This window comes from Pectinophora gossypiella, chromosome 7, assembly GCF_024362695.1.
Source record: "Pectinophora gossypiella chromosome 7, ilPecGoss1.1, whole genome shotgun sequence".
Taxonomy (NCBI): Eukaryota; Metazoa; Arthropoda; class Insecta; order Lepidoptera; family Gelechiidae; genus Pectinophora; species Pectinophora gossypiella.
In genome coordinates this window covers 14,216,934-14,238,469 of record NC_065410.1, presented here as the reverse complement: position 1 = coordinate 14,238,469, position 21,536 = coordinate 14,216,934, and the positions used below count along the sequence as shown (strand labels likewise).

Sequence of the window (21,536 nt, the reverse complement as noted above, 5' to 3'; positions counted from 1 at the left end):
CTACGTTTTCTACACGGTTGATCTTTTTTGGAGAAGCTAGAGAAGATAAAGAATTGTAAAATGTATGAATAAGATTGACAAACAAGATACTTTGGGAATTTGTCTGGTGTCAATTTTACAATATTGGCTCAAATATATAAAAAAAAATTAGATATAACAGAATCAAGATAAAACATCATAGAAGATAAGCTACATCTTGGAATGAGAGGAATCGAAAGACTGAAAGAGCTTACATGTAACAGATTAAACAGAAGGTCGTGTCTTATAAGGAAGTAAAATAAGGCCTTTGATAGACAAGCATTGAGAATGCTAGACCCTCAAGAACGTAGTTCTTAAATTAGTGATGGTGATAAGATCAGGGTGTTTAAAAAGGCCATATGGAAACAATTTATACATATAAAAGTAATGTGTGCAATATCAAATAGCAATATTGCTTTTTTATATGAATTGCTTCCATGTGAACTTTTTAATCCCCAAGATCTATGCCCAATGTTAAATCTATGTCAATGAGGTTGTTTCCTATTTGATGTATTTGAAACGCACCCGGTACAACAAACAACATAATTCGTGCAAAGGTTTCATAATTTGTCCCATAAAGAAGCTCATGTAACAATTTATTTATTTATTTTTTGTATTGTTGCAGATTCGTCATCGATTTGGCTTGTTTGACGAAGTGACGTCATCAGGGAGTGTGCAAGTTCGTCACTGTAACTGGGTTCGGTTTCTTCGTGTGTCGGAGAACTATGGACCTCAAGTAAGATGCTTACCTTACTTTGAAATGTATTTTTAATTAGCTTCATATTTACGTACATACATAAACGTACGCTGATTTCCCACAGGGGAAGCCGAAACTATGGAATTCCATTTGCTTCTATCCTGATGAACCTCTCTTGCTTCCTTCACATTAATCAAACGTTCCATACACGCATGCCGGTTCAGAGTAAATCGTACAGAATCTTTTTTAAGGACATCTCCAATTTGGTCAATGTACGTCTTTCTAGGTCTTTCTGTTTCAGCTCTACCACCAACCTTTGCTTTATATACCGCTTTCGTCATCCTATTATCCTTCATCCACTCTACGTGTCCAAATCCACTTAATATTCCCTTCTCAATCTAAATCATCATCTACATCGTCTTTTACACCACATATCTCTCTTATCACACTGATTCTCACCAATAAAAACAATACAATTAATAAAAATAATACAATTGACATGACGCGTGACGTGCTTGTTTAATCTATGCCTCCCAAGAACGCGAATCTCAAATAGTGAAATTGCTTTTTTGATGAAGTTCTGAATAAGGCCGGTCTTTCTGATCCATCTTTCACATAGGCATGGTTATTAACTATCTTTAAAAATGAAATAATTATAATGTCTCCTCCTAGGTAAACCTAGTCTGCACAAAAGTGAAGGGAGAGCCGGTATACGAAGCGGTCAAGCCAGTGTCACCACACACAGAGCTGGTGGTCTACTACTTGCCTGAGAGACCTGAGGAGATGTTCTTCGTCAGAATGAGGAACAACCTGTACAGACAGACCATGGACTCTATATTAGAAGGTATGATTCTTAATAAAATCATCTTTGAAAAGATTAGTTTTTTGGAAAATAACTTAGATAATAAAAAGCAACATTTTTTAGTACATATCATAGAGCAATGGAATTATTTGTTGCGACAAGCGTTTATTAACAAATTTTAATAGTTTTTAGGAGAGCTAAAATTAAGATAAAGTTGTGTGTAATCAAAACCATAAAAGTATTTAAGAAAATAGATACTTTTTCTAGATCTACTATAACAAATCGGCCAAAACGGTTTTCTACCTCCAATCATACCATAAACCTGTCAATTTTATTACAATGTATTCTTTATTAAATTAGTGCACTTCCATATATTGGTGGAACAAATTGATAGCCATTAGATCCGATGTATGATGTTAATTAATTAAGAATTGGGTTCGTCGTATATTGCCAAATGATTTGTGAAAGTGGAGTGATGACTTGGATTCTAATTTTCAGCTTTATATAGACGCAATAAAATACCAAAGGTTATTAGTAAAAGTATTAGTTAGAAATCGCCAATAAATACGTGATTTGGATGGAGAAAATAACAAAATGTCATTTTGCAAAAAAGACGCGCTGCTGAGAAGAATGACAATATGAATTTATAAAAACATACAAATCGATTTGTAGACTTGCCGAAGATATTACTAGAAAAGAAATACAATTCTAATAAATATTTTATTAACAAATACGACTACTTTACCTAGTTTAAGATAAAATTGAAAATGTCACAGCGGGCGGTCATCCGCACTGATCATTTCATGTCCATAGGCATAATAAAATTTGCATAATGCCATGATATTTAGCAGATGACATTTTTTATCTTTATACTTACACATAAACACAACCGGCGTGCGTGTATGAAGCGATTGATGAATGTGGAGGAAGCAAGAGAAGTGTGTCAGGATCGAAGCAAATGGAATTCTATAGTCTCTGCTTACCCCGGTGGGAAATAGGCGTGAGTTTATGTATGTATGTGTATAAACATAAGTGTAACGAAATATCAAATATTTTCCTTTTTATTGACATTTCTTATTGAATTGCATTATCTACTTGGTCAACAAAGTAATAAGTGAATAAGTACATAGAGACATCAAAAATCTTGTCGGTTATAGTAATTATTTTATGTACTTAGATAAAGACAGTGTGTTCGATATAAAACAGGGCAGTTAATGGTAAAATGTGCCTTAACGTCAATACACTAAAGATTAAAGAAACATTACTTACAAGTAAACAAGTAGTGAAAATAATCTAATCTAATTTTCTGTAAGCTAAGCTAAGCTAAGCTTTTCGTGTTTAATAATACTTTACATTCATACATTTATAAGAGCCATGAAACGGATGATAACTAGGAATATAAGCAGATAAATTTGAACATAGAACAGAAATTATTTATTCGTTACCAGACTACCATAGAAACAAAAAGTACCTAATAATCATAAGTTTAATAATTTCAAATAATTTGATTGCGATTAATTACTGACATTAAGTATAGAGGCTCGTAAGTGTAGTGGTTGTGTAGATATAATTTATCAGAGTAATTTAACAGTATAACTAGACTAAGGTGCCCTTTGCATTTTGTTACTTTGTCATTATCTTTACTACTTCTCTCTCTCTCTCGTAAAGTTATTAATATTCAGGAATTTCTCTATGATATTATATTATATTGAGTTGACTGCATAGTGTTTTATGTGGAGATTAAGTTTTTATGACATGCTTTAATTACGTGAACCACTTTTCAGCACATCCTTATTGCTTGTTTCATTACCGACTTTCATCATTATTGGAATAGTTAATTTCATATAGATTCAAAAAACTGACAGCGTAGAAATGGTATTCAAAGGTTTGTAACTTTTAATTTATGATTCTATTACTGAAAATAAGCACATTTTTTTCAATACTTTACAGCATAGAAACTAACTTCCATTCAATTAGCTGGGTTATAAATTGCACTACAAAATTCACACTGCTAGTATCGCGACGTATTCCCATACTAGTCAGAGCGGCGCATCAAAGGACATTCCGAGTGGCGCAGGCGTCTCGGTTCGGTAGTCCGCCGTCATGATTGCTTTTTTATCGCGTTAGGCAGAGGCCAGTGTGTGGAGCTGTGAGATATTGCCTCTTTTGTTTGAAGAAAGCTTTGACAGACGTTTAAGAATATAGGCCCCAAGATCGTGCCTTGAGGTGCATACGTTTTTGTAACGAATGAGTCACGTATTTTCTTTTATAGCATCTGTTTTTGTTTTCTTAATAACGTATTTCAGAATTAGTGTTACATTCTTTCTCTAAAGCAACTGTTATAAATAAAAAAGTTGTTGATACAAAATAAAGAAGTGATAGAATACTATTTTATTGTAGGGTACACTCCACCAACCCGCATTGGAGCAGCGTGGTGGAGTATGCTCCATACCCCCTCCGGTTGATTGAGGGGAGAGGCCTGTGCCCAGCAGTGAGACGTATATAGGCAGTTTATGTTATGTATGTAGGGTACACTTATTTAATTGCACTTGTAATTATTAACTACCGAAGTAGCTGTTCCTTTATAAACAAACCTTAACCGACCAGTTAAGTTACATATGAATCGATAACGAAAGCGGCTTCGTTTGCCTCAATGCAGACCGATCCGATCGGTACTGCGACCATATCGATTATACGAACGCAGCTGTCGACGGATGTGCTATACAAAAACGTACATAACTCACTAACTTCGATAATAAAGCCGCTTTTGATTCTTATTGAAATATAGCCATAATTGATATTTAAAGAAAAGTGCGTGAGGATGATTTTAAAGTAGCAGTAAGTGAAGTTGTTGATAAATTTGCAAATAGAGGAGGCAGAGACATCAAGCAAGATAGTATCGCAGTACCATCTGTCTGCCCGCCGCGCCATATCGAGTGTTTCGTATCCTCCGATCTTGAAATATACCTACCCTGTACCGGATAACGAATATACATATCCGTCGATCTAGAATAGAAACACGCTACAACTAATTAAACCTCTCCATCTCGCGACAGAGACCTCAGACTCCAAGATTTATAGCCAATCTCTATAGATTATAACTTCGTGATCGTTCCGCATAACTTAAATAATAGTTTTCAGTTATTAATTAAGACTCAGCTCAGCTTTGATATAAACATTAATTTTTCGTCTATACGACTTTTACGGTTGTCAATAAATTGGTTCATTAGAAAAATGTGGTTGATTGGATCAACTGTTTACCAGTGAATGTTGATTATGTTCTTCTCAAGTTGATTTACAACCATGTCTTCGTATGTCTGAATGTAATAAAATATTGCACGGTAGTATTCCCTTGTATAAAAAGTATATTTATAGCCGACTGGTGTCCGCAAGTTCGTTTGCGTGGGCCATTTAAAAAAAAAAAAACATAACTTTTGAACACGATTTGCTTGCATCAAACATAATAATATGAAGTCATACTATAAATTGCGTTCTTAAGATAAGAATTCAGATTTAATTTGAAATTTTTTTTTGAATTTAATTGCTGTTACTTAATTTTACTTCTAGTTTTGAAGACATCTACTAATCAGAAACAGGTTTAAACTATAAATGATTAAAACTAATATATTGTACCAGTTACTATGGTCATTTCCGACTAATTCGTAATAAATAAGGCAATAAATTTGTCCACAGATTCTCCTCTAGACCTTTCAACTTCACTTCTATCAAGAGTCCTTCTTCCTATCTCACCACCTTCAGGAACCGAAGATGAACACAAGTCAGTCTCTGGAGATTCCTTAACCTCATCATCAGCTGGGTCATCAAGTGAAATTTTGGAAATGACACCTAAAATTCAGAGAAGACCAGCGAAATCAGAAAGAGCGCTTTTACCTTGTGAAGTTTGTGGGAAAGCCTTTGATAGACCTTCGTTATTGAAGAGACATATGAGAACACATACAGGTAACATAATAATTAAAACTACAACATTTTATCAAACTCAAGATTTTTCCATGAAAGTGTCAGATTAATTAGTGAGTCATTAAGCGAAAAATATTTTTATATTCATTGATGTCTGACACATCCAATTACAGTGTAAATTTGACAAACAAATAAATACAGGGTGTTAGTGACATCGTAACAAAATCTTTGAGGGGTGATTGAGGCCATGATTCTGAGATGATATCAAGTGGAATTTTCCGTCGCAAAAGTATGGAATTGAAAATAATTAAAAAAAACACAAAAATTTTCAGGAATATTCAGACTGAAAATTCCACTTGATATCAACTCAGAATCATGGTCTGAACCATCCCCCTCAGTATTCGTTACGTTGTCACTAACACCCATACCTACTTGTATGGCTATTGTATGTACTTGTGCGGGGTGTAAGTGACATCGTAACGAATACTGAGGGGGATGATTCAGCTGATTATTCTGAGTTAATATCAAGTGGAATTTTCCATCGCAAAAGTATAGAATTGAAAATAATTTAAAAAAACTAAAAAAAAAAACATGAATTTTGCGACGAAAAATTCCACTTGATATTAACTCAGAATCATGGTCTGAATCATCCCCCTGAGTATTCGTTACGATGTTACTAACACCCTGTATAAAAATACGTTATACTTAAGATTTACTTTCACTAAGTAATTTTTACGTCTTAGTATATTGATAAATGTAAGCATAGCAAGCTTATTTGTCTGCCCCCAGGCGAGAAGCCCCACGTCTGTATGGTATGTAACAAAGGATTCAGCACGTCAAGCAGTCTCAACACCCATCGCAGAATACACTCCGGCGAAAAACCTCATCAGTGTCAGCATTGTGGGAAACGGTTCACAGCCAGTTCGAATTTATACTACCATCGGATGACGCATATAAAGGTAAGTTAGTTTATTTTTACGAATACGTTTGTGTTTGAAGTTGGAACGCCAGATGGATTTTCAGTAATTGAAAGAATATTGGGTCTTGCAATTTTTTCATGTTACAGAGATTCTAAATGCAAAGCAAAAACAAGCATTTAGATCATAATAATTGTTAAACACTGATTCGTCGGGTACGGAACAGGCTTACTTAGAAAATATCTACCCTTTCAGTTTCTGTTTCAAGATAATACGTGTAAATAATAATTCTGCTATAAAATTGTAATATTGTTTATATATTCAGCAGGTTTATTACGGTTGTTCTCCAATTTACCACTCTTTATGCCATATCATCCGTGTTCCAGTCGTTCTCTAATGAAGTTTTGGTGATTAGGCTTTTTAGAATCTGCTACGTGACTCATTCTCTTTAGAATACTTTTATTTATTTCACGATCTGGTTCTTTTGAAATTGATGAGAGACTAATAAATTATGTTGTATATGACATCATGACTTTTATCTTACAGTTTTATTAAAAGCACCAAAGCTTTTTCATGTTGAATCTAATTTCAAGCATAGGTAAATATTTTAATTGTTATTTAGTGGTAGTGGTAGACATAATCAATACGATCATAATTACGTTATATTATCACAATTGTTTAATAGATTCAGTAGTTACTGCGAGTAATAATTACCATAGAGGTAGTAATTCCACACGCAGCTAAGATTGGATTTTATTGTTGCTTGTCCTTTAGAAAAGAAAGAAAGAAACGTTTATTATAAAGGCACCTACCTGCATCTATTTGTGGCCTAAGGTCTGCGGCATCACTTTTCATATTTTTGATAGTTTCCATGGAAATAAAATCAGTTTCCCTCTCGCATTAGTCATACAATCTTTGTTTTGGCATGTTCACACAAAGCCATAGTTCAGTGCGTGGTCGTGATCAGCCAGGCGGAAAAGTCTTGTGTCTTGGACCGTGGTCGTGAGAATGGTCGGAGGTTGTGTATAGTAAGGTAATTTGAAAATCACTTTGTTTAGTTTAGTTTTTTTCCTTCGTTTGTATCGTACTGGTTTTCTTTTGTATTCCTATTTTGGAGTTTTCTGCTAATAAAAGTAACTTTTAGACATTTTATCAAAAAACGACAATACCAGTTTGTTTTGATGATTACGTTATGTTTATCAGACTCGAAGAAAACATATTTTTCAGGATAGTATTTCATTGAGCTCATATCGGCTAACTTATTATTATCAATCTTACTTTTATGTACTTGACTTTTGTTGTTGTAAGTGAGTACAATTTCATCGTTCCTGAAATCAAATTTAATAATATTACTAATAGATAATACGCACAAGTAAATGAGGAAAAAATGTTTCTAGAACAATTACGTGATAAGACTGAAACAATACTTATTCATATCCTATTGTGCCTCGTTTGCTCAATCACGGAAACTTAACACACCATAGCATAATTAGTTTGCAAACTATTGCAAAAACTTGTTATCCTTGATGCGACAAACAATAGTACCATTACTTTTTTTTCTACTGATAATTCACATGACAGAAGTATGAGTATATCCTTCTATGATGATAAAATGGCGTGAAGTAGTCTTTAATTGCCTTTTTATGAACACTGTGTGGTTAGTGATTGTGTTCTAAAGCAATGTAGATGAAATGCGCGGTGTTATCCTGTTCAAAGTCACGAGAGGTTCTTATGACAACATGTATCTCAACAATGGTTATGCCATAGTCTTTGATTATGAAGGGTGGTTAGAGCACTTATCATTCTTTGTGAGTTTTTTTAGAATTTATAATCTAGCTAGGTTTTTGCAACGATTATCCTGTAGAACTAATTTTATTGCTCTGGCATTTCGTGTTAATCCCTGTTCTATTGTGTCTTGTAATGACAAGTAGCTGAGGAGAGAGTAGATAAGAGTCTTATCCCAGCAATGAGATTTGTAGTAAGAAAAGGAAGTCTATCCTATGTAATGTTTGAGCCAATCTCGAGAAGTACTGAATGAATTTGCATACGCATTTTTTCTTTTGCTACCTGCATTCTTCCAGGAGAATAGTAGTAAATGTTTACTCAGGAGTCACAAGTATAGCATAAGATAGAAAAATCTCTGATAATGTCTTCTTGCCTTATTATATAAAGCGCTCTGTCAGTATGATTGTCTCTGAAAACAAAATTTGCTGCAACTTGAAACGTGTACTTAATGCTTGAATATATTATAATTATTACGTACGACAATAACGAACGCTTCCAACACCCAAATAAAGAAATTTGAATCCGTGTAAATGTGAAAGTTTCCGCATATTACACAACTAAGAATAATGAGTTCTCATGAACAATCTGAGACGTGTCTAAAAACATAATTACTCTAAGAACAAGTGATGTTAATTTATTCAAAGTGCCATATTACAGAGCGGTAAAGTCGTATGCACATTATAAGGTGGTGTTACCGTGCTCAGTTCCCATAACACCCCACCTTAAGTTTTTCTTGTTTAACTATGACCTCATGTGTCCGCGACTTAAGAAAATCACACTACAGTGCACACGGTGAGTGGCTGGTCACAGGGTTGACTAAAACAAATAAGAGTCTTGAAAAAATAACAAAAAATGTATTGTTTTTAAAAACACTGAAAAAATAGTACTCACTAATATATACGTTTAAGATTGATTTTGGCTCCTTAAATTACTTACTTTCAATCATTACTAGGAACGCCGAGAATGCACTCTCATGAGACTGACTATAATGTAAACTTCAAGAGTGAATGTGTGACCACAATCACTGTACGGGAACATTATATCCTATATAGATAAGACTAAAACCAAAAACAACAAACATGTTACTTGTACTTCACAAAATATTTAAAAAAAACCCAAAGTCCTTACGCGTGACAGCCCTGTTTTCTTAAGGGCACAGGTGCGGTCAGGGAGCGATACTTAAGGCCCAGTTAAGGTCCCTCCAATAAATTACCGGGTCAGGTCAGTGTGGGAAAAGACAGTGTTCAGGATACTGTGACGACTCGATTTTATGCTTCTTACTTCATATGGGTTACCATAAGTGACTGCTTGATTGCTTTCTTTTGTAGGGTAAGGGTTGGTTTGTTTTGCTCGAGTCTGTTAATGCGTCGATTTTATTTTTGTTGAGTTGAAATAATTCATATAGGAATTTAGATCTACAGTAAGATATCTGATGCAGTTCTGAAATTGTTTTACTTTCCGTCTTATGATAAACTAAATAAAGTGGAAGTTACATAAAAAACAAATTGTGATTTAATACATTTTATAATTTCTATGAGGGCAATATTGTTTTGTTGTACATTTTTGGAAGCTGTTTTTAATATCACTGAGTTATTAACTACGATTGATTTGCTGTCTTATGACATGACGTCATCATCATTATCTTTAATGTTTACCAACTTTACATTATAGTAAAACGACGGTGTTTTCCCTGCTTTTCTTCCAATATTAACCAGAATATAATCCTTATTCTTCACTTGTTAAGACGTTACGATATAATAATACGTTTTCCCATGCCGTTCACACGTGTGCCATGGTCGACTGCTCGCTCCGTCTTCGGTATAGTCTTGTGCGTTACGGTTCCTTACCACTCGTGGGAAGGCTCGACCTTTTCGGGAAATTTTACAATGCCTTGACTTTGTACTGTTGTTACATCATGTACATACATAATCTCATGTTACACTTGAGGGTGTTGGTAAAGAGAACTCTTAAAATCTTTGTCTTTTAATAAATTGTCTTGTTAGTTATCTGTCTTTAGATTCCAGAATTCTTCTTCCACATCATACGCGTTGTCAGATTTTTTTTTTTTTTTTTTTTTTTTATAAACAATTGCAAAGTACATTATCATGTTTAGTACAGTACATCACAAACTTAAAAAGTTTTACCGTGCACTGTAGAAATGTAAGTACGTACTTATGTTTATGAATTTTTCACTGTACTTTTATACGGCATCCTTCGCGTTTACAGACTCTTGCGTAAGTGTCATATATTAAGACATTCAAGATTTTTAATATATGTCAGATTATACAGGGTGTTAATGACACTCGTTACGGTGAAATTCCATTTCATATTAACTCAGGATCATGGTCTGAATCATCACCCTCAATATTCGTTAGGATGTCACTAACACCCTCTATATTATAAATATATTGGCAAATACCTAATACAATTTATAAAGTAAGTAGGTACGTAACAATAGCTCTAACCGGTCTCAATATATCGTCTCTATTTCTGTACCAACTTCACTCCAGCTCGTTACTTCTATTGTCTTACAATATATTGCTGTACTTGCCTGTACCTCTGATTGATCTAACTTTCTTGGCAAGGGATCTTTTCAGATGTCAGTTAAGTATGGAAGTGGTATAATAACGGCCACAATAGGCTGATGCGCGACTTCACAATAGGGGTATTTCGATAAGCTTCTAAGTGACCATCGATAGAAATATAGAGCAGAAATTGTAGAAAGCTCTTAACTTGAAATGATTGGATGTAACCAAGTCAAACCTTATATTAATCATATGTTTCATGTGTTTTGTCTGATTGTTGAAATTTTAGTTCTGTGCAATAAAGTATATTTGATTTGATTTGATTAATGCCTAAATACAGTTATTATTAACAGTTATATTACTACGTAGCCATTTTCGCGCGCCATTATTATGATTGCGGAGTGAAATTTTAATTTAATAACAACATAAATAAATAAATAAAATAAAATAAATAAACATTTCCATTAATCAGAGAATTTTCATTCTAAAGGCCCATACATATACATACAACATATTTATAGGTACAATAAAACACCATTGGTTCAGTCTTACTTATCCTAAGCAAATCAATGTTCTGTGATTCACATTCTGTGTTTATTCCCAGTCCAGCGTATAAGATATCTACAACTTGGCATATTTATTGTTCTTCTTCTATCGTGTGGATTGTGAGGTTTATTACCAACCCCATCAACCCTGGTGTCAGGATTATCACTGAGCCGCCATAGGCCCCTGACATGACTCATGTAACGACTACGTACTTACATTAGTAAGTAATAACTGGGACCAACGGCTTAACGTGCCTTCCGAAGCACAGATTATCTTACTTATTGGACAATCAGGTGATCAACCTGTAATGTCCTAACCGAACTTGGGATCACAAAGTGATTTTTGTGTTTTGTCACCACCGGGATTCGAACCTGGGACCTCCGGATCGTGAGCACAACCCTTAACCACTGGACCACGGAGGTCTTTGATATTTATTGTTCAAATCACGTAACAACCACCACTATCTGGTAACCACTTGACACTTCTCTCTCGTTAGCGTTGTTATTTGTTTGTTGTCACTGTCTGTCCGTCCGTCAGACGGGACGAAGATTCGTCCTCACAATTGGTGGCCACACAAAGCCGTTGTATGGTCTAAGTTGTAAGGAGCAGCGGGTAGGCTTGTAGACGCTGTAAAAATTGAACACACATATGGGACATAGAATTAAAAGGGATATTCAATTGTTTTTCACTTCTCTAATTATTTTTTTTTTGATACATGTGTACTTTGACACCGTCCGTCTTCAATCGAATAATACTCGCAAAGACAATCTTATTTAAAAAAAGAACATTCCGTCCCATTTAATAACCATTCATAATTCAAACCATAAACAACCAAATCCCCATTATCCTTCCATAGTATTCTCTTTTACTTTCAAATAATCTTACGTTCCGTTATACTCACGTTCCTACATACATGCAAACATAAATTCACGCGCGTGATCCCTAGGCAAAGCCACAAGTAATCAAATACAACTTACAACCACTGTTAATACCAAGTCCTAAGATGGATATAATGAACCTTACAGCATTAAGGCACGTGGCTCATAATCGATTGATGGATCACGTCGGCACGTTAAGCCGTTGGTCCCGGTTACTACTTACTGAAGTATATATGTAGTCGTTACATGAGCCATGTCAGGGGCATTTGGCGGCTCAGTAATAACCTTGACACCAGGGTTGATGAGGTTGGTATTCCACCTCACAACCCGCACGATAAGAAGAAGAGATGAATGAAATGATTGATGAATATGGAGGAAGCAAGATAAGTGTGTTAGGATCGAAGCAAATGGAATTTCATATTCTCTGCTTACTTCGGTGGGAATTAGGCGTGAGTTTATCTATGTGTATGAATGTTTATTATCCTGAATTCCCGCTATCGCTTCCAATTCGAACCAAACGCGGTAAGTAACGAGGAGTCAAGGAGATTGGTAGTTGTCTCAAATCAGCGTGCGATTTGCGTTCGTCAAGTAGTTGACTGACTGACTGGCACTACCTGCGTAAAATATTTGCTCCCATTTCGTATAATCGTTTCCTTGTTTTAAGTACAAAATGCTGTCTAATAAAACATTCTCGATTTCAGATACACAAGTCCTAAGATTTCAATTGACATTAATTAGCTTAACACATTTTGTTACAGCATTGGCCCTGATTCCTGTAAACATCATCTAATTTTATTTTAAGTTATACATGTCATTTTCTTATATGTCGAAAAGGAAAGGGAGGGATAATCGACAGGCATAAAATTTATGCAACACCCGTCAATTTTAAGCAGAAATCTAAAACAACCGTTTAAAATTTTTACACGGCCAATAACGCGACAGAAATAAGTTGACAGCACGCGTCAAACGGGTTGCATATGAGCGAGATACCTATTTTATTCGCCCGGGTTATTCATTCATTTACTCATTCTTCCTAAAATTAACAGCTGTCAATCATCCGTCCCTTTCCTTTGCGGCGGATAAGAAAATGACGGGTATAACTTAAAATAAAATTAGGATGTGTCTGCAGGAATCGGGACCATTGTTGTTTTTCAAATTCAAACATACTTTATTGGACCAATATAAAAGAAATTGGTTACAAAAACAGACTCAACTTTGTGCATCGCAAATAACGACATAAGGCGTGAAAAATATGTATACGTATGCAAAAATTGCGGATGCAAGGTATTTTCAATACAACTACAAATAAACAAAAAACTGTGGTCCAGTGGTTGAATGTTGGGTGTTGTTTCTAAGGACATCTCCAATTTAATCAACGTACGTCCTTCTAGGTCTTCCTCTGCCCTCCGCCCTGGCACGCTTATATCCAAAGAGTCAATTAATTTTATTTTCTAATTAGTCAGGCTGGAATTGGAACTGGATTCAATGGTTTTTGGTGGTAAAGTTATCAAAAAATTGATTTACTGATTTTCTTTGTTTACCGACAACGCTGAACCAAAAGAAGGTTACATGGAACGATTATTATCATAATCCGATAACGACAATTTATAAACATTACATTTGCGTAAACGAATAAAAGCATGAGCCCGTAAATTTTTGGTAATGGCGGCTAACCGTTCCATGCGCAGTGTCATAAATTATTAACAGGCACCTGCCTGGTGAAAGCCAAAGAAATGTGGCACTTTGACAGTATAACTCCGAAATTTTGCAAGGTCTTTCACCCTCAAGTTGTCTGGACGAAAGTACTATTGAGCAATAAACCGTCAATTGTTTACCGGATTCCTCATTGTTTTTGTAATAGTTCTATTTGTTTTGTTTTAATTTTATTAATTTTTGTGTTAATTTAAGTGTTTTTATGTGAGATTTTTATTTATTCATTTGTAACACTTCATAAGTAAGTTAGTTGTGTTAAGTTTCTTTATCGTCAAGCTTTTTTATGAAAAAGGAACGCGTATTTTTTTTTCTAGCTTAAAGCCGCATCTCTGCTAGGGGATACTTACCAAGATTAGTTAGTTAGTTTTTTTTTTTATCAAGGGACATTTTGTACCCAAATGCAATTTTTTAACAATAAATAGCTTCAATGTACGAATTACATCTGTCAAAGTACAGAAACCAGTGTTCAATATGTTTTAACTGAGTTTTATTTCATTTTGTACCTATTAATATGAAACTAGTACTAAAAAAGTAAACAGGCATATAAAAGCCGTGATTTTGTGACATTTATATCAAGTGGGTAACTTAATTGTGCCATCCCGCGCTCCAATGCATAAACTTCTTTCATCCTAAGGTTGCCTGGCAGAAATTGCTGTTTAGCAATAAGACCGCCTATTGTGATTTTTAAACGTATGTATAATATATATCCTGAGTTAACGTTTTGTGCAAAAAATAATTATGGATTGATTGATTTTTTGTAACATTATTATTTGTAATTAATTAATTTACTTAACGCCAGTATCTTGTTTTTTTTGTGGTGACTTATTGTAGATTTGCAGCAAATGGAATTAAATACTTGGCTAGACAAATGGAGAGCGGTGAGGGCTCTCACCCGATACAAAATTTAAGACGACAGGCGCGTTGGATAACTCAAAAGGGGGCCCAAAGAGACCTGGCGACGCTCGGTTGTCCGAGAGTTGAAAACTCTCGGCATGTCATGGGAACAAGCTACAGAAGCTGAAAAAGATCGCGAGGAGTGGAAATCTGTTATTCGACCCTACAACCCAACAGGGGATAAAAGGATTAGAAGAAGAGAGTCATCAGTTAGTACTTCACCAGGCCATTAACGTCCCCACTGATGGGGCACGGGCCTTCCCTATGGATGGATAGGGAGATCGGGCCTTAAACCACCACGCGGGCCCAATGCGGATTGGTGGTTATTAACGACTGCTAATGCAGCCGGGACCAACGGCTTAACGTGCCTTCCGAAGCACGGAGGAGCTCGAGATGAAAACTTTTTTTTTTGTGGTCACCCATCCTATGACCGGCCTTTGCGAAAGTTGCTTAACTTCAACAATCGCAGACCGAGTGCGTTAACCGCTGCGCCACCGAGCTCCTCTGTTAGTACTTAATAGGTACTTAACCTTAGAAAATCACACTATGTTATCCGGTGTCATTAACACAAACGTCATCAAACAAGCGCACATAGCAATCTGAAAACATAAAGTAAAACTGGATTAAGTACAATTGCGCCATTTCTACGTAATTGAATTATATGTTTATCCTGTATTAAAGCTGCCTGAGGTTTATTGCCGATGCCATATTGCGTTTATGGTCTCATTAAAACTGTATAGGACTGTTGCCTTCGGATGCACCTGCCTCGACCCTAAAAATTGGAGCGACTTTTTTAAGCTCACAACACGATTTTGAAGTAATTATAACTGTAAAACACTGTCAATGTGGAGTAAAAATCTAAAATGGTCGTCAGATTTTATATAATCAACACACCTGTCGAGTTGAAAATACTCATTTCGGTAAAAGTAATTGGCATAAGGCAGAAGGAAATATTTAAGATTGCGCAAAAAATCTTTGAGTAACTTAACAATTAGTTGCATAATGACTTAATTTTCACGGCGAAGAATCATTGCATTATGCCTAATGTCAAGGACAGAGTGAGACATAAAACAATTCAATTTCTGAAGCTTTATGATTCAATTTAACAGCTTTCGTGGTCTAGTGGTTAGTGCGTTAGGCGCACGATCTGGAGGTCCGGGTTCGATTCCCGATGGCAACATTGTCGAAATCACTTTTTGAGACTGTCCTTTGTTTGGTAAAGTCTCTTAACAGGCTTGAATCACCTGATTGTCTGAAAAAATAAGGTGATTCCGTGCTTCGGAGGGCACGTTAAGCCGTGGGTCCCGGCTATTAGCCGTAAAAATACCTCCACCAACCCGCAGTGGGGCAGCGTGGTGGAGTATGCTGCATACCCCCTCCGGTTGAATGAGGGGAGGCCTGTGCCCAGAAGTGGGGCGCATACAGGCTATTTATGTTTATGTTTTTACCCCTATATCCGCCTACATTCATACTCATAACTTAATAATAATAATTGTACCTACACCTATAAGTCATTTAAATATTTTTCACAAACTTATAGCATGCTACGGCTAGTTAGGGTCTTAGAGGGTGCTCTTGATAAGTCACAGAAGATCCTGTAACAAAAGATGTCAGCTAGCCAGTAGTGTTACCATCATTTGTCAAAATGTTGTAACCAATAATATGATAATGAATTTTCTAAGTTACTTACTAATTATTCAAAAACCTAACGTTTCTTTTTGTTACTTACTTCAAAGAATAATTAAATATTCATATTAGAAATATTCTGCAAAACATTCTACAACATTCTACTCTTCATAAATATTAGTTAAAAAACTTTCGATAAAAACGACATTCTACTAGTTGCGCTCAGGGAAAAGATTTTGACAGAGTGACAAAATATGTGGCAACTAGAAACATTACATTCCAAACAGCAAATTTAAGAAAACAACATTTTAAAACAGGAAGTCGATTTAACAATTTTATTAGTCTGGTAACAACTTTCGAAAGAAATATTGGTGTGCATACATGTTGTTGTCATATAAGTAAGGCGACAAACGGATTTGAATACTTTAAAATATCAAAATTATTAGAATAACAAAGCAGAATTTAAGACCCAGAGGGGGTATGGTCGGCGCCCGATACGAATTAGTGCGGGGCGGAAAGTTACTGTTCTATACGTAGTATTATTTTTTATTCTATTCCCATTGTTAACTCAATAACATGATTAATAAAAATAAAAAAATATATTCTTAATTAACAGTCACCCCTCGGCGTATCACGTTGGTCTAACAGAAAGCTTAGTGACGTGTGGGTACTTAGTTCATCTTGCGTTGTATTTACCTCTGACTACCCCAATTGTGTAGTCATGTTAATTAACAGTGTACAGTCAGTGTTATCTTGCGTTATAAGTACCTTCATAGCCAGAGATAGCAAACGAGCCTTCTCGAAAGCAGCGTCTGCGCAAACCAATCAATTCACTATGTAAACACGACTTATGCAGATGAAATGCAAAGATCATACTTAGTTCCTGAGCTAAATAACAAATCATTCGTAACCGAAGCTGGCTTTAGACTCATAAATCGGGGCTTTCTCATACATTTTCCATTCGACCGTAAACAATTCATACAGCTTTGCGGCCCTTTCATTTGCTCTAGTTTATTATATATGGAAGAAATATAACGTATTGTTCATTTCTATGATGAAAGACAATCGACCTATAAGTTTTCCATAGCACAGTCACGGAAAATACAATATAGAAATATTTCTTGTTATTAATGAGGTGATATCATGTTCCCTATGAATGTTTTTTGTTCGTATTGTATAAGAGTTTAGCACCTATGTAAAAATAATAACAAAAACGAGAAATCGTATTGGAAATCGGGGTATAATACGAAAAAGACCTCAATGGTTGCAGAAGCGGAAATGGAAGCCATCAGTACGGCAATGCAGGACGGAAGGAGAAATTCACAGAGACTGTAATCTGGAACCTGACAGCAGTAACTTTTAGTACTATTCAGAGGCGGAGGACAGGAGTCCTAGTACGGCTTTGAAATAGACTATTCTGGGCGCCATCCTACTCGAGAACTGCGGGGCGGAAGGCAAGAGGGAAACCACTGCCCTATATTCCCTAAAAAGTAGCATGGATAATGTTACATAGTTACTTACTTCTAAACACTAAGTACTTACTTTTACTTACAATTTTTCTTTACTATCTTTGTATTAAAAAATAAAAAAATAATAATTATAAATTAGTATAAGAACAATGTTAGATATTTGTAGAGGAAATAAATACTATACTTACTTACATAGACAAGAGCGTGGCTCTTATATTAGTGATGATTGGATATACAGTAAATGATTATTAGTTGGTAATTAGGGCTCTACGGACCTTTATTTTACATTCATATATTTGTATCATAGATAATTAGGATCACGTGGTTTCCAGCATTTCATGCGCAGATAATAGCAATAAGCTCTCCTCCTGTTGCGTATATATTACACACAGCAGCAAAAGCCTACCCCTTTGGAGATAGACGAGTGACGCCATGTTACGTAACTTGTGAATCGTTTTAAAAACAAACATGCCATCGATATAGAAAATTGAAACAATACAATATACAATATTACATGTAAGAGAACAATCGGCAATTTAATTTTTTTGCACCTATAGTTTTTTTTTCTGCCACTGCATGGCATGAGATCATGACATCGCGTGCCGTGGCACCTGCGCTTGATTTACAAATAATGACCAATGGTGTATTACTAACAATCATAATTCATTTATACAGAAGCGCGTGCCACCATATTGTGAAAGAAGTTTAAATGATTAAAAAATGCCAAGTTCTTATGGGTTCTAATAGTCTAGTTTCTATTCAAATTAGTTACTTTTTACTAAACGACAAAACACGAAATTACTTTGAAATTTGGATCAAAAAGCACAGTGTGACGTCAAAGAAAAACGTGATAAAATGTCAGAATTCTTAAAGAAGTCAAATAGAAAAAAGAGAAGAGTTTTTCGGTGGCTTTAAATCTCTCTTTATTTAGTAAGTAATCAAACTTTTATGATTTATTTTTGATCTAGGAAACTAACATCTAGAAATACTCTTATTAAAATACCTTAAAGGTAACAAAACGTTTCCTTTTTTCTATTTAACTTATTAACGAATTATAATTAAAAAAATGTGGGATATTTTGTCACATTTTTCTATGACGTCACAGGTTGCATTTCATACAAATTCCATACCTAGCAATTTATTTTTTTGACTATTAGTAAAAATGAACTGATTTCACCGGTTAGAATCTACCCTATTATACACGCATAATTATGATAATTTTAAATATTTTCCCCTAATCCACAAATATCAAAGTAAATACTCCCTTCTAATATAACTTAGATCTTGGCTACAAAACTGGCGTGCAATCAAAAGAAATGCGTGCAGATAATACCATTTTCCGCTTCAGTTGGATGTGGCATAATGACAAGATGTCGACAATATAAAAAACTTAACTTGGACGGCAAAAAACGACAGATGTGTCAATTAGAACGGTGATTTTATGATTCTTCCGTGTAATAGTGTCTGTGATTATGGTATGCATTGTTATAGGGTTTTGTCACGGTACGCCATAGGGCTTATAACATAAACACAAATAGCCTATAAACATAACATAAACAGCCTATATTATATGTCCTCCCGCTGGGCATAGACCTCTCCTCAGTCAACCGGAGAGGGTATTGAGCATGCTTCAACTGCTTAACGTGCACGAAGCACGGAATCATCTTTCTTTTTCGGACATTGAGGTGATTCAAGCGTTCAATGTCCTTACCAAAAAAATTACAGTCTCACAAAGTGATTTCGACTATGTCCCCAGCGGGAATCGAACCCGGACGTCCAGATCGTGAGCCATAAGGCTCTAACCACAAGTGTCCAGAAGACCACTGACGCTGTTTGTGTATTAAATAGCTTACATGCCAAATCTATTTTATATAAAAAAAAGTTGAGACACAATATACCCATGCCTACTTTCTTTCGGGGTAAGCACAGACTATGGAACTCCATTTGTTTCGATCCTGACACACTTCTCTTGCTTCCTTAACATTCAGATGCGGACTGGGAATAAAGAAAAAACCTGACACGAATAGGAATTTAAAAATAAAAATGGTATTACGCCTATGATTCTTAAAGGGTGGGTAGAACCAAGAATACGATATCAACTCCTTATACAACGTTTATATACTTACTTAAAAGTCCGGTCAAATTAAACCAAAGAATCACAATGAAGATTTATAAATTACCATTCAGCTGAAAATCCGGGAAATAGTTTAAAACATAATTAAAAACAACATTTCAAAATTTGGAATCGTTGCGGTCCTTGGAAAAAAAATATTCGAGGGCAAAGATAAAAAAATGGGTTTTTCCCGATTTTTACTAAAATATTAACTGAGTATTTATGTATCTTTGAAAGTATAGATTGACCGGACTAATAGTAATAGGTACTTAATTTAAATTAATTTTGATTTGATTTGTTTGATTTGATTTGTTTTTTGCCACTAACACTTAACTAATATTTAAGACTCTAACACTTAACTAGTATTTAAGTTTATACTGTTACTAACAATTATGGAGTCTTAAATAAAATTATTGATTTGATGATTTGATTAAAAACATCTTAAAATTTCCCTAACAGATTTAAAACAATACAGCTTGCCTTCGCAAAACCTAGCAGAATCCACTTATCGAGCGTGAATTATCACACGGTGAAATAAAAAAAAGAAACGGGTATACGACAAAAAGACGCGATATGGAGTCCAGGCGGCGATCGGATCGTGTACAGTCTACACTACTATCAATCATGTTTTATCGTTCTTTTGCCGACCATACTGATTAAATTATTCCAGAGGTGACTTAATGAAATAGCCGCTGTAAGGAGTAGTACAGATTTGTAGAGAAAGAAATTGTATTTTAGTGTTTAGTGCAGATAGTTTCTTTGATTGAAGAAAATAGAAAACCATAGTGTTTGCTTGCCCCGGTGGGGGATAAGCGTGAGTTTGTCTATGTATGTATATTTTTGTAAAAACGCGATATATATTTAATAAATGAGGTTATTTTCGTACTTGACAAAAAAAATCTTTGTTATACTTTGGTTTTTACGACTCTTTTACTAATAGGGCTTATCTGTCTGCTACGCATCATATACCATAGTTTCCGCTTGCCCCGGTGGGTTATAAGCGTGAGTATGTCTATATATGCGGACATTTTTGTAAAAACGCGACATATATTAAAAAATAAGGTAATTTTCGTACTCAAAAAACTTCGCTTTACCTACTTACGATTTTCACGACTCATTTAGTAATATAGCTGATCCGTCTGCTACGCATCTTCTACTTTTATCTACCTAATAAAACTTTCCTGTTAGTATATAAAGATTAACCTTTCAAGAATTTAAGAAATCCACTGCTGGAAACATATACTGAGAATTTGGTTAAGCTGGTAATATCCAAACCAGAGTTATGAGGATTCAAAAAATCGACGAAATGTAGGTAGTACCCTGCCCTCGCGCTTCGCTTTGGTCGTCTTGGCGGTGGCACTCCCGTGCCCTCAGATGAAATTGGTTGAAGTATAACGCGCCATGAAAGAAGTCCATGAACAAATCTCTAATCTATCTAATCTAATCTTCCACTGCTAGGCAAATAATATTTCCATAAAGATACCGCGCCGCGGTGTCTACCTAGTTTTCGAAGAAAACGCGACAATACAAACACACAACCATCTTGAAACAAATGAAAATCATCCTTTTTTTTATTTTTAAATCAACCCAAAATAAGTTTCGCTTTTTATTTGAACCCCATTGCAAAACACCTTT

General features: G+C 35.1%; 1 protein-coding gene across 1 annotated transcript in view; it reads left to right on the top strand.

Annotated features, from left to right (window-relative positions):
* Positions 1-21,536, top strand: part of LOC126368450 (zinc finger protein 177-like) — an 80,425-nt gene that overhangs the window by 50,847 nt on the left and 8,042 nt on the right. Inside the window, exons 2-5 of the mRNA XM_050012451.1 lie at positions 644-754; positions 1,388-1,559; positions 5,211-5,477; positions 6,225-6,394. Of these exons, the coding sequence (XP_049868408.1) occupies positions 644-754; positions 1,388-1,559; positions 5,211-5,477; positions 6,225-6,394 (720 nt within the window). The remainder of the gene's footprint in view (positions 1-643; positions 755-1,387; positions 1,560-5,210; positions 5,478-6,224; positions 6,395-21,536) is intronic.